The following is a 12,850-nucleotide window of genomic DNA, read 5'->3' as shown; positions in this document are numbered from 1 at the left end:
AGGGGCCCTCTGGACACTGATGAAGGGGGCCCCCATATTACGGGATATCTTAATACCAAGCCATCTTCCTGTCTAAAAAAACTTGGCTTCATCGACCATTAAAGGGTACTTACAAATGTGGCTTTTGGAACCATTGTGCTCACATAAAAGAATTTAAGCAACTCAGTGACTTTAAGACTTATAAAGTGTACGGCATCAAAACATGAATTAATGAGACACGTCTAATTACCACGTCTGTAGTGTACCGTTTATCTTGCACTTGTGGTTGTTTTATATAGGCTGGACTTAGAGACAACAGAAAGACTCTGAGCATAAGTATGCCAGCGGAAAAGCTAATTTGGATTAACCTATGGATTAACCTAAAGACTTTCATAGTGTACATAATACTAATCCGGGCGGCCTTTTGGTTGAAGGCCTGGAACCATCAAGAAGAACATTCGGGGGGGTGGTCGACTGAAGTTATTATTACAGGGAGGAACTTTTTGTATATATCATATGCAGGCCCCAGTATACCCAGGAATAAATGAAGAAATTGATTTCCATCCATTTTTGTAATTGTTCTGATGCATGAGGTCTGGTGCCTATGGTGTTGTCGATGGGTATATATTGTTATTGTTTTCTGTCCTATTGTTTGTACATCCATTTTTTCTCATTTTCTTCTTTCTATACATGTTGCATGGCCATTTAAGGCAGAGATCTGTTGTAGGTCAACCCTTTTCTTTCTTTCTTACTTTCTTTTTTAACATGGTTTCCAACAACTTTCCAATTAAATTTTTGCATTAGGTCAACAATAAAAGAAGAAAATAACGGTCCTGCACTGGGGCACTCAACAATGTAAAAAAATATCTTTTTCCATTTTTTATGCTTACCTATTCTCACTTTTCTGTTAATAAACAAAACAGATTTTACTTTTATGCTTTGTCATCCATATTCTGATGCAGATATTGGCTACTAGGTTTCATCGGCTCCCATGTGTAGTAGTAACATACAAACCAGAAAAAACAATATTAAAACTGTGGAAAAATATAACAACCACTCACTCCAGGAGTCTTGAGTGGCTCCTTCTTCTTTTTCTCTTTCTTCTCCTTCTTTTCTTTCTTCTTCTTCTTGTCCTTGTCCTTCTTCGCCCCTGCACCTCCTGCGGCGGCCGTGAGCTGGGTGCGCTCACGCTCCTGGGCCACCAGGAGGCGATAGTGCTCATCGCAGGGGTGATCCCAGGTGGACTGGCCCGAGGAGAAGTTGAAATAGTAGATGTCCCCCGTCACGTCCTGGCTGGGGGGGAGGAAGGGGGATGAGAGGAGGGGGGTCACTTCAGCACCTCCAAAAAAGCCCAGGAAAGGGAAGGAGAGATGAGGGGAGGATGGGTAGGTGAACGACCCAAACACTCCTACACTACATTTCTGTCAAACACATTCAAATAAATCCAACTGGCTGGCGCAGCATAGATGAAATTCTGACAGCTTCTGTCTTTGGGGCCTCATCCAGCATCACCTTGACCATTTACAACATCAAGCACTCTAAATCCATGCAGACTACATAAAATGTGGTTGCATACTATGTCTACTACACAACTTTAATCTAGATTATGATGATCTCAGTTCTAGTTTGCTTTCGGTGGGTGGGCACGCTGCCGGGGCTTCATTACCCAGCCTATCTGCCCTTACATACCAAGGCTTCCACTCAGGAGGCAAAGGGGCAACGATGCCCTCCCTGGCCAGCCACAGGAGCTCCGGCTCACTGCTGGGATCAATGCCAATCTCTCTTGCGTACTCTTGGATCTCTGACGATAAAGAGAAAAAGAGAGAAACATAATGATATAAGAAGAGCTGAATGTAATAATAGTATATTACAGTATCCAGTAGTATACAGTGCTGTAGATTTGTGAATTGAACAGCTCATTTAGGCAGAGTGAGGAACCCCAAGACAAACCATAATACAATGCATTAATGGATTAAACAATATTCATCAATAATCAACACATCACTGTAAACCAACCAAGCTGACGCTTTCACATCCACCACCAATGAGAGGCTAGTAAATTTTAGCTGTGGCTGCAGAGTTTATAGATGTATTTTGGGATCTGCGCACTGTGAGACAATGATGTTTCCCCCTCTCACCATACCCGGGTTTATTACCTTGGCCCTTGCATACCTTGTTCAGAGGGTATATAGTTCTCATCATAGTCCTCTTCAAGGATCAGCTGGTCTCCTATGAGAGCAGCCGCAGTCATGGTTACTGCAGAGGGGGAATACAAAACAAGATGACTGGCAAAAGAAAGTGAGATATGCTGTCTATATTACAACACAGTGGCAGGCCCGTCTCGGTTGACAGCCTCAGCTCTTCACTGTGCCGTGCAAAATGCGCCCTGCTGTCTGAGAGAAGTGAAGATTTCTATTTGCCGTTAGGCTCAGCTACTAATTTTAACAAATCAACTTCTGGCGTCTGGCTAGACAGAAAAAAAAAACGAGGGCTTACGATAAAACGCATTCTTAAACGTGTGAAAAACTGTGCAGCAGTAAAGCCACATTAACATCTCGATAAACGGGAAATATCGACATGAAATCATTCTAAGGACAGTAATGCATGGGACAGCAAGGAGAGGGATGAGCTAATGAAGTTAGCATCTCAGCTACCTTCAACATAGCTGGGCGCCATCTAGCTACTTAACGTTAGCTGCACCAGCCAAGTAGTTGGAGTATAGCTTATTCGTGATAAGCGATTTACCTTACAAACTTTTAATCGTTTTCTCATTAGCCTTTGTAGTACTATCGATTAGTTGTCCGTTGTTTGACACAGACACCGCGTACGCAGAGCGGAGAAAGATGCAAAAGTTACACCAGTAACAACATCTCCAAGGACGCTTCTCCCGTTTCCTGTTGACGATGGAAAGGTGGCTCTGACTGGCTGATAACACATGGGGCGTTCAAGCGTCCTCGTAAGCTCCCGATTCGTCAACGTGTATCACTAATAATGGCGAAATCGAGCTATTAACAAGTGTTGTCAGTGGCTTTTTTTAATTTAAAAATGTCACAGAACATTGTATATCCACTACATCAAGCATCAAAAGTAGGTTTACATATAAAACCACATTTGAACAGTATAATTTCTTTCTTTGGACTTGTAATGCTCTGCTGCTCTGTTGAAAGTGTGCGTTAACAGCTTAGTAGGGGTGAGTTTATTTTCACAAAGGAAAAAAAAGTCAGGTGTTCTTCATGGGTTATTGTAAGATAAATTGAATGTAAGGACCCCTGCGGTGTGTCAAATGGCACTTTCTGACCCCCAAGCCTCTCACTCACAGCTAGGGGCTGCATTAACACGGCGCCGCTAAATGATGTCTTTGTTCAAGTCCCGGAGCCAGAGGGTGATGTCGCATTGTTGTTGACTGTTGTCTGCAACACAGTAAATTAGCAGAAGTCTCCCGTCTCCTGTAGCTTGCGGAATATTCTCAAAATTTTTATCCAGTTCAGTACGTGCCCTGGGAAGGATTATAGCTGCAGATGACTGACGCTCTGGTAGCGTGGCTTCTGTCGTGATCGCTTTACCCAGGGTTTGAACCACAAGAGGGCAGACGAGGGGAGGGATGATGGGACGTGACTAGTTCGCTGAACCAGTAGTCCCCGGTGCACCTCTCTGGCAAATGGCCGCTGTAGTGATGCGCAGAATAGAGGAAATCATTTCAACTCCCTTCATGTGGTCCCAGTAGTGCGCCAAGTTTGCAATTATTCTTTACTACTCAACATATACTTTTTTCCTCTCTCGTGTACAGTATTTCTCACTAATTAGACTTTCTGCTTTTTGGTATTAGGTACAAATTATTAGCTAAATCAAACCTGATAATATATGTATTATCTAATAACAGTTATACATCACTGAATAATAGGTTCCAAAACTATCCAGAACTCCTGGATAGCTTTTTGGACTTGCATGGGTTCAGGTAAAAACGACTCTTCTTCCCATCCCGTGTTTGTTTTGTCTATGGTGTGGGTGGTTAGGTTCTCGCATTGGGGTGAATGACCTCTACATCTTGGGCAATGGTAGCTTTAGCATTACAAACAGGCCTTGAAACTCAGATGATCAACTCAACACCTACGCACCAAACTAGATAATAGACGGGCCTGATGATAGACGTTTAACGCTAAAATTTTAGTCAACTCAACTCCACCTTTTTCATTTATGATGGTGGAGGATGTTAGATTTCTGGTGTCGAAAAAGTACAATATCATGACCTATTTGATTCGATAAAATTTAATTTCAATTTTAAATTGAGAGAAAGATGCCACCAAGCAATTGTGTGCAGATTTTTTCACCAAAAACCTGATGGGTTCAAATACTTTGTGTAGCCGTTATCTAAAACCAGGGATGGAAAAAGCACTGAGATATTACATGTAATAGTTACAATAAATTTAAAATACTCGTGCTCTACTAATACTAATGCAATTAGAATTATACTGAAGCAAAAAAGCATTTACCATTAAAGTGCACCTGAGAATCAAAAATACTTTACATAATTCAAATAAATGCATATATGTAAAAATATGTAAAATGCATATTTTACTCTGAAATATAGTGGAGTAACAGTATACAACCTGTCAAAATGGAAACAATCTAATACATTTTCAGTGCTATTAAATTAGTTTCAATTCTACCATTATAAATAAAATTGCCTTTTCTGGCAGTGTCCTTCTTGAGGGGACATCTAAAGCTTGTACAGTGACCTGTAGTAAAGAATTACACCATTTTGTTGGTTCATGATTGTTTAATAAAGTCTTTTTTGATTATTTAAACAATCCTTTTTTTGTAGCCTTTCAGATGTTAAGCACTTCACCAGGGAACACATTCTTCTTATGTTGGCTGGTCCTAACATTTAACTGTGCACCTTAATAAACTGCATTATCTTTGGAACAGTCTTAATGCCAGCAAAAAGGTTACAGAGCCTTGTAAATGGTGAAGATAATGTTCCCTATCACATGTCAGAATAACACTTCTTTGCTCGTTGGTTGGCATCGAAGTTGCCCCGTTGTGTCCTCATTATCCTCTGATTATGTGAGTGTTTATCAGTGTATGTCAGAGTGTGTGGATTATTTTATGATTGAACAATAGTTCTTGGTGACTGTCTGTCAGCCTTATTTTGCTCCTCAAATGATTTAGGTTATCTGAGTTCAGGGTGGCTTTTCTTGCTTTGCTGTCAAGCTGTACAACCCGCAGGGCGATGCAACCTACAGTGACACTCTACGACCAGGGCTTCGGTCCAAATATCTGTATTAAAGCAGAAGCGACCCCAACAGATGTGACATTGCAAAACCAAATCACTACAGTTAAGTAGAACTGGGTATAGCAATCTGAAGTGGTGTGTGTGTTGGAGAAAATGAGCCAGAGCTCCACACTGTTGCTTACAGCTGAGATAACCTCCCCTGCTGATTTGAGAACAGTTTTCCATCATGGAGGCAGCTGGAACAATGACGTGACCTTTGAACCTTAGTCAGTGCCTGATCAAATGGTGGATTTGCTGATTAAATATTTATCAGCTCCAGGCAATTACCCCACATCTGTCTGGCTGTTTGGTGGTCACTGTAAAGCTGGTCGTTGATCATCAACAAAGAAGTTCCTTTTCTTAGTAGAGCATCAATAAATCCCATCATATATGCAAGTCTGGATATTAGCTGGCTTTACATAACTGTAGGGGAAACAAACCAGTGAAATTCATTTAAGACATTACTGTCCTTATTTGGAAATTATTTTGTCTTCAGCTTGGCCCAGATAATGCTTGCAATCCCAGTGGTGGTGCTGCCAATAAGATGACTTTGTGATTTAGCCCAAAATAATGATCAACCAGGAAGTTGCTCCATTTAAATAGTTTGAAGAGGTCTCTAATTTGTATGTTCATTTTTTTCGATTTTAAACGTTCTTCTCGCCTGTCCTAAGAATGGAGTATTCAGTTGCCTTTGAAGTATTACGAACTACATAGCCTCAGCAATTAATTGTCTTGCAGGCTAGCAGTTCTGAGGTCCTATTGATAACAATTATGACAGCAGTAATCTAGACAGATGGCTCACTGTGAATGCTGAATCAACGTGGTGCAATGCAAGCAGTCTCAAAGGTTGCTGTTCCAGATAAGAGTCATTCTTCTCCCTGAGCAGCTGATATGTAGAACCCTTTAATCTCACAGACCAGGACAAAAGCCCTAAAGACTACTGTACAATGACAGTACATACTGAAGCCATTGAGAGGTGCTTTCATTTGTCCTTCCTCTTACTATGCTTGGTGTGTAAAATGGGGGCCTGCAACTAATGCTTATTTTTATTATTGATAATTTTTTTCAATTACTTTTTTAGTTTAGAAAGATGTCAGAAAATAGTGAAAAATCTCCAAAGAAGCATCTTAAGGTTGCTTGTTTTGTCCAACCAATGCTTCAAAACCCAATTTTTGCCAATTGAATAATTGATTGAGCAACTAATTCAGCATTAGTATAGTACTGTTTTAAAGTAACACACTCTAATGTATCCGCATATCAAGGATATGGAAATCATCCTTACTTGGCCATTGTAATGCAACACTTATTCGAGGGCCATTCTCTTGCTTTGCTTGGCTAAATTAGGCACTTCTCAAATGTCGACAGTCACCTTTTAGTGCTTCAATTGTTACATCTTTCACACTGACTGTTATATTACTAATTGGTGTCAGACAAATGGCTAGAGTTAATGACAACATTGTGGACCTGGCAGGCGTTGATGAGGCTTGCATAGGTGACTGTTCTGTCACCCCTCTGTCTTCAAGGAGTCATCAGGCTCAGCTTGGCTCCTGCTCATAAAAAGGTAGAGTGAATGAGTTTGTAGTCAGGGCGTGAGAGAGAAGACAGACACCACCGTGTCAGATAATAAATAACAACAGCAGATGGAAGTAGGGAAAGACAAGGCATGGTAAAATGTGCCTTTTAAGCAGGAATAGAGGAATTGCTGCAAACAAAGATTCAACTGTCACAAGATGAAACTGGAATTTTGTTTGTGTAATTAAATGTAAATGTAATGAAACCCAACAGAATAGCTTGTATGTGCCCACAAAGGACCATATGCAATCAGTTTGATCCACCATATAGGTTTAGGTTCTGATAGTTTAAGGTACAAATTTAGTCTGTGTTGTAGTAGGCAACTAGTGTATTGCCGATGACTATCTGGCAATGTATTCTGTAGATTCTGATTAAAAAATGTTTGAAAAGGTTTTTCAAAAGACATAAACATTATTGGAGAATTGCTGATATCTAACAGCTGAAAAGCTACCTTGAAACAATTTGTACAGTTCCTATTTCCTCCAAATAAATTGCCACCTAATTATGTAGTTAAAATGAGTTAAGGCAGCACACTAAACCTGTCCTTTACACACTTTGGTAGAACAAAATATTACAAACTCTTTTCAATATGCAACCTACATTCTCAAAAATGACCAGTTGAGTAAACTCCTTTCACACAGTCCTTGCAAAACAGAACGTTGTAAGGGTTCATTACCCATTTTATAATGTCTTGAATATTGCATGTACTCTGTGTTACTGTATATTATTCGAATTCTTGCTGTAGCATCTTGCCACACGTTGCAAAAGGCATTCATTGGGCATGTTGCAATCACACAGAGCAAGTGCTGACAGTACAAGAACTTTAGTGCAATGGTATTCAGAGAAACATGTATTGATTATATATACCACTGGAACTACATTATGCAAGAAACATAGACCGGTCTCTTGGTTACAGTTGAATGCCACTGACCACTGACGACAATGATTAACCTTGCACCTAATAACCCTGCAATATTAAACTAGCTTTCACTCTGCAGATACCCAGACTTTGATATATGGAAGGGCAATATCTTCCTTATATCATGCTTCACGTATCAGCACAAACAGATGCTTCTGCAGAGTCATTTCTGCATCACATTAATACACAAGGGCTAAGTAAAAAAAGTGTGACCGAAAATATGTACATTACATCACCTTCTGTTTTAAGTAAAACTTATAGTTACTGAACCAGAGCGTTTTTTAATGTATCTTTTATATAATAACATTTTACTGACTTTATCACATACTTTAACTTTATATCTGTTAATTCTAAAATCTTAACTTGCATAAAATCTCAAAAGAATAGGCATAAACATTTGTATAGGCAATCATTTTATGTGGGTAGTACTTGTTTGACAGAAGACTTTATACTATCCATGATATGCACATATATCTGTACATTTAGAAACAACTCTGTATAGTATAATCATTCCTATTCCTCAAACTACATGAAGCCATGGTGACAAAGTCCACTGGTGATAGGACAACAAACAACAGCATGGCACACACCACACTTTGACCCATTAATGATCGCAAACACCAACCCCAAATTTTGTTATCCGTAAACTGAGATAAGTTTGTCTCGATTCTCTGTATCTAGATTACCGCATTCTGTTGTGTGGTATTGTTAGTGCGTGAATGTGTGTTTGCTTATTTGTTATCCCAAATTTATTGAGCGGATATCAAATGTGATTACATTTCATCAAGTTGATTGCATCAAGGTCACTTTCTTCTGTTTGCTCTTGTTTGTTTTTTCTTTGCAGCCATTTGGAAGCACTAGGACTGTTAATAATATGGCTTTCCTCTCCTAAACACTCTCCTGTAACAAATGGTGTGCAAGAAAACCACTCCAAGGAGGTAACCTAAACTGTTGTTTGAAGTTTATGCTACAAAAAATATAGAAAATAAAACAGGACCCAGTACAGACCCCTGCGAGATACCTATAATTAGGCTATGTGGAGAAGTTTTAACTATTTTCTCTGTAGCCTTTTCACATCTTTTTCATTCCTCTTTTTTTGTCCTCCATTTTTTCCCCATTCTTTCTACCAACTCCCCTTCCCCAATCCAGCTCTCCTGTCTCTTTACTATTTGTTTGACATTATAAAAAAAATGCAATTTTTTATCGTCTTCATACTGCCTTGCCTTTTATTTAGGTATGCCTTTCATGTCCTCTACACAACAAGAGAGACTTGGCCACAGGACAAATTAGAAAGGTCTATATCAAGCAGAAAAATACTAATAGCTATCTTAGATCTACCACCAGTAAAGTGTCCTGTTGTCCCAAATAATGTGGTGAATTTAGAGGCTTTTTCTGAGAAATGTTTGTACTTCTGTAAAAGTTACAGTACACGTACGACACTGCTAATACATAGTGAATCTATGACTGTGCGTGTTGGTGTGTTTGCTGAGTGATCTCCTCCCAGCAGGTGACCATTGAACTCTCAACCCAATCCCCCTGCTGAGGGAGATGGTTGGGGGGTGAGGTCCACCTCCACGGAGACACACAGCTCCCCCCCCGTCCCGTCCCACATGGACTCATCCCTCACCCGGGCGCTATAAAAAGTCTGCTGTGGCTGAAGTTGTTCAGTCTCGTCACCAACTCCACCAGGTAAGACAAGCAAGTGCTGTGGCTCTAACTGGGACTTAGGCTGTAACATAGGTTGGCAGCAAAGAATAACTGTTGGAAAACTTTTTCATCTGCCAGAGTAAGTTTACTGCATTCTGTAAGATTCAATGGCATTGTGAACTAGTGCCAAAACTAAGTTTCTCTGGAAAGAAGATAAATTGTACTAACAACTTTTATTTTTGAATTTGAGATATTTCATTTGATTAACTGTAACTCTGGGACAATGCTGTTTAGCCTGTGGTTATGTTTTACCAGTTATCTTAATTTCAGGGAGATGTCTCTAAACTCAAGTTCCTCTGGATTGAGATTGGCTTTGAGTCCAAAGAGCTGATTTACTAATTCTATGACTATGTCCTACTGTAAAGCCTGGATCAGGATTACATAGCAGTCCAGGGCTAATCATCTTGAGCTGTCTGTCTAATCTATCCAGATTACAGTAACAGACAGCCATGTTTAGTGTGAACGCATTTGGGCCAATTCAGGGATGAGTGTGTGTCGCATTACTGATGCGTTAAGACATTTTAATTTTTAAGTCTGCTTATATCTGGCTTTCATGTTGCTTTCGGTGGGGGATTCAATATTTACTGAAGGAATGGGTTTCCATTTTTAAATTGGATTTTTGTTCATTAAATTTGTGTAATTTAAAAAAAATTATTGAAACTCCTTCCCAGTAGGTGTAATATGTTCACTGAATAGTCAGCAACTATTGTCTCTTATTTCACTCTAGACCACCATCATGAAATTTGTGGCTCTCGCTCTCGCCCTTCTGCTGGCCGTCGGTGAGTACTCAATGGGCTGTATCTTACTTAAGGGAAATCCTTTAACCTGCATGTACAGCTTTACTTAGTCAGTAGATAAATTTTACACCAGTTAAAATATCTAAAACATATTTTCTATTTTACATGACATTTGAAATACTGTGTGTTCTGACTGCTTAGTGTTGTTTTTTTCCCCCTCCTTCCCGTTTCTCTCTCTCTGCTCATCTCCTTCTCACCATTCCTTTACTTTCTTCCTCAGGCTCTCAGGCCGCTTCCCTGCCAGCTGATGCACCTTCCCAGCTGGCCCACGTCCGGGCTGCTGTGGATGTCTACCTGACTCAGGTGAAGGAAAGTGCCAACAAAGTCCTGGAACACCTTGATGACACTGAGTACAGGGATCTCAAGTAAGGCTATGTCACTCTCCTCAGTCAGTCCCACTTTCTGTAATTGATATTTGCTCAATCCCTGCTTCATTCAACTTTCTGCCTTTGTCACTTTTACAGTTCTCTTGTCATCATTTACTTATTGATGTTAATTTAACTTCAGCAAAAATTATTTTTTCTCTCCCATCTCTGTTCTCTCCCAGGACCACCCTTTCTCAGCGCCTGGAGGACCTGCACAATCAGATTAAGTCTTGGCAGGCTTCTGTTTCCCCCCTCACTGACAGCGTTGTCAGTACCATTGCTGACTCCACCGCTGACTTGCGTACCTCTATCATTAATGATATTGAGAACCTGAGAACCGAACTCCTGCCCAAACGTGCTCATCTGAGGGATGTCATCAAAGCACACCTTGGTGACTACTATGCCCAGCTTCAGCCCCTCTTGAATGAGTACCATCAAAAGCACCAAGCTGAGATGGCAGACCTGAAGACCAAGCTGGAGCCTATCGTTGAGGCTCTGACTGCCAAGTTGGTTACCAACGTGGAGGAGACCAAGGCAGCCCTGGTGCCCATAGTGGAGGCTGTGCGTCTCAAGGTCAATGCGCGTCTGGAGAGTCTGAAATCCAGCATCAAACCCTATGTCGATGAGTACAAGGACCAGCTGGAGCAGGCCTACCACCATGCACAATCCATGAACGCCGATGAGATCACTGCCCTGAAGACGAAGATCGAACCTTTAGCCGAGGACGTCGTGGCTAAGGTCCAAGCTATCTTCCAGAACATCGTGGCTACCTTCATCAAGAACTAAATCCTCTACCCTGTTCCTGTAACTAACCTCACCTACCTGTCTTTCCTAGATCCATTCCACCTTTCTCTCCATTCCTTCTTTCCCCACATGCACACACAGATCATCTCCCAAAATAAAGCCAATGCCTAACTGATGCACTTCTTTGCAACAAAATGGCGGGACTCTTGCTCTCTTCGCTCTCCCAAGCAAATACCTAACTTCATGCGCACATGCTAAAGCACATGAAAGCAAAGACATACACAGTCACATACATATTCAGCACACACATGCTTTGCACGCATGCTTCACATGCCATGGCCAGCTGCTTACATTTTATGTAGGAATTATATGTGAATTATAACAAGTGCCTGAACCTCTGTGTAATGATGCTTGTTTGATGAAAACTGTGCTTTGACAAAATAGAGCTCAATAAACATCTGACTCTTTATACTACTTTGCTCTCTGACTCTAACTTGAACAGTTTCATATGCCAGATAGATATTGAACTCATTTCCATTTCTTCCTAAATGATCAGACTGTAATGACACAGAATATTGTCTGTAAAAATCTATAAGACACTGCAATTCACCTTGCTATTGCATGCTTGTCTGCCTCATCTCAAGCCAACATTAGAATTAAGATAATTTGACCTATACTGCCAAAATACATAATGCAATTTAAGAACAAAAATTACACTTTTGAGGAACGTAATAGTACACCTTCAGCTTTATTGGAGTGTTTTTGGCCTCAATGAGCCTTTAAGGTCATATCACACAAACTGCATTTTGAGAGGTCATCATTAATCAAAAGGTCCATTGGAAACGAACAATATCTATACAATCCGTTCTACTTAAGACAGGCTTCCAATAATATATGAGATATTTCTGCCTGTGGTCCTGAAAGCTGTGATTAATGAGTCGATCAGTGGTGCAAATTGGCCTATTGACAAACCTAACACTTGTTGTGCTTTCTTAGGGAAAAGCCCTCTTCTCTGTTTTGGATCCCTCAGGCTGAAACCCTTCAACACTGTCCCATCATAGTCGATGAGGATGTAGATGTAGATGTAGACACACGCATACACACAATCAACCACACCACCAAACACTTCCACTCACATCTGTAATCAGACAACTTCGATATATCAACTTCACAAATCATATTATTTGTGTCTTATTTTGGGTGTTAATAATTATTGTAAGGTCCTCATGTGAAACAAAACCTTGCATGGCACACACACATTGTGAGACAAAGACACTTTCTGAGACCTATCAGCATTAAAAGCTGGCGAAAATGCAAAAATAAATCCAGGACTTGACACAGTCTGAAATGTAGCATTTTATAAATATGCCAGAATGTTGCCATTAAACAAAACCAGGAATATCAACCTTAGTCGATATTAGGGAATAATTGACTTTCCAATTATTATGGTGTTGAAACTGTTCTCCAAGAAATTAGACGATGAATAATAAAAGCA

General features: G+C 40.3%; 2 protein-coding genes across 3 annotated transcripts in view; one reads left to right on the top strand and one right to left on the bottom strand.

The window, feature by feature from the left end:
- LOC120792525 (centrosomal protein of 164 kDa-like) overlaps positions 1 to 3,898 on the bottom strand; it is a 21,634-nt gene extending 17,736 nt beyond the window's left edge. The window contains exons 1-4 of one of the 2 annotated variants that reach the window (XM_040131765.1): positions 3,297 to 3,898; positions 2,152 to 2,235; positions 1,669 to 1,780; positions 1,041 to 1,272 (exon numbers count right to left, since the gene is read on the bottom strand). In XM_040131765.1, the coding sequence (XP_039987699.1) occupies positions 1,041 to 1,272; positions 1,669 to 1,780; positions 2,152 to 2,230 (423 nt within the window). In that variant the 5' untranslated portion in view covers positions 2,231 to 2,235; positions 3,297 to 3,898. Of the gene's footprint in view, positions 1 to 1,040; positions 1,273 to 1,668; positions 1,781 to 2,151; positions 2,236 to 2,724; positions 2,973 to 3,296 lie in introns of those variants that run through there. The other variant, XM_040131764.1, reaches the window with a different exon arrangement.
- apoa1b (apolipoprotein A-Ib) lies at positions 1,267 to 12,850 on the top strand. Its single transcript, XM_040131814.1, is given in 6 exon segments — positions 1,267 to 1,364; positions 8,587 to 9,376; positions 9,378 to 9,431; positions 10,177 to 10,228; positions 10,467 to 10,611; positions 10,794 to 12,850. Coding segments are annotated over 5 exon segments (879 nt in total). The 5' UTR covers positions 1,267 to 1,364; positions 8,587 to 9,352; the 3' UTR covers positions 11,398 to 12,850.

The sequence above is a fragment of the Xiphias gladius genome, chromosome 7 (assembly GCF_016859285.1).
Source record: "Xiphias gladius isolate SHS-SW01 ecotype Sanya breed wild chromosome 7, ASM1685928v1, whole genome shotgun sequence".
NCBI lineage: Eukaryota > Metazoa > Chordata > Actinopteri > Istiophoriformes > Xiphiidae > Xiphias > Xiphias gladius.
Note: the sequence above shows the minus strand (reverse complement) of the source record. Positions and strands in the feature narration are given on the sequence as shown.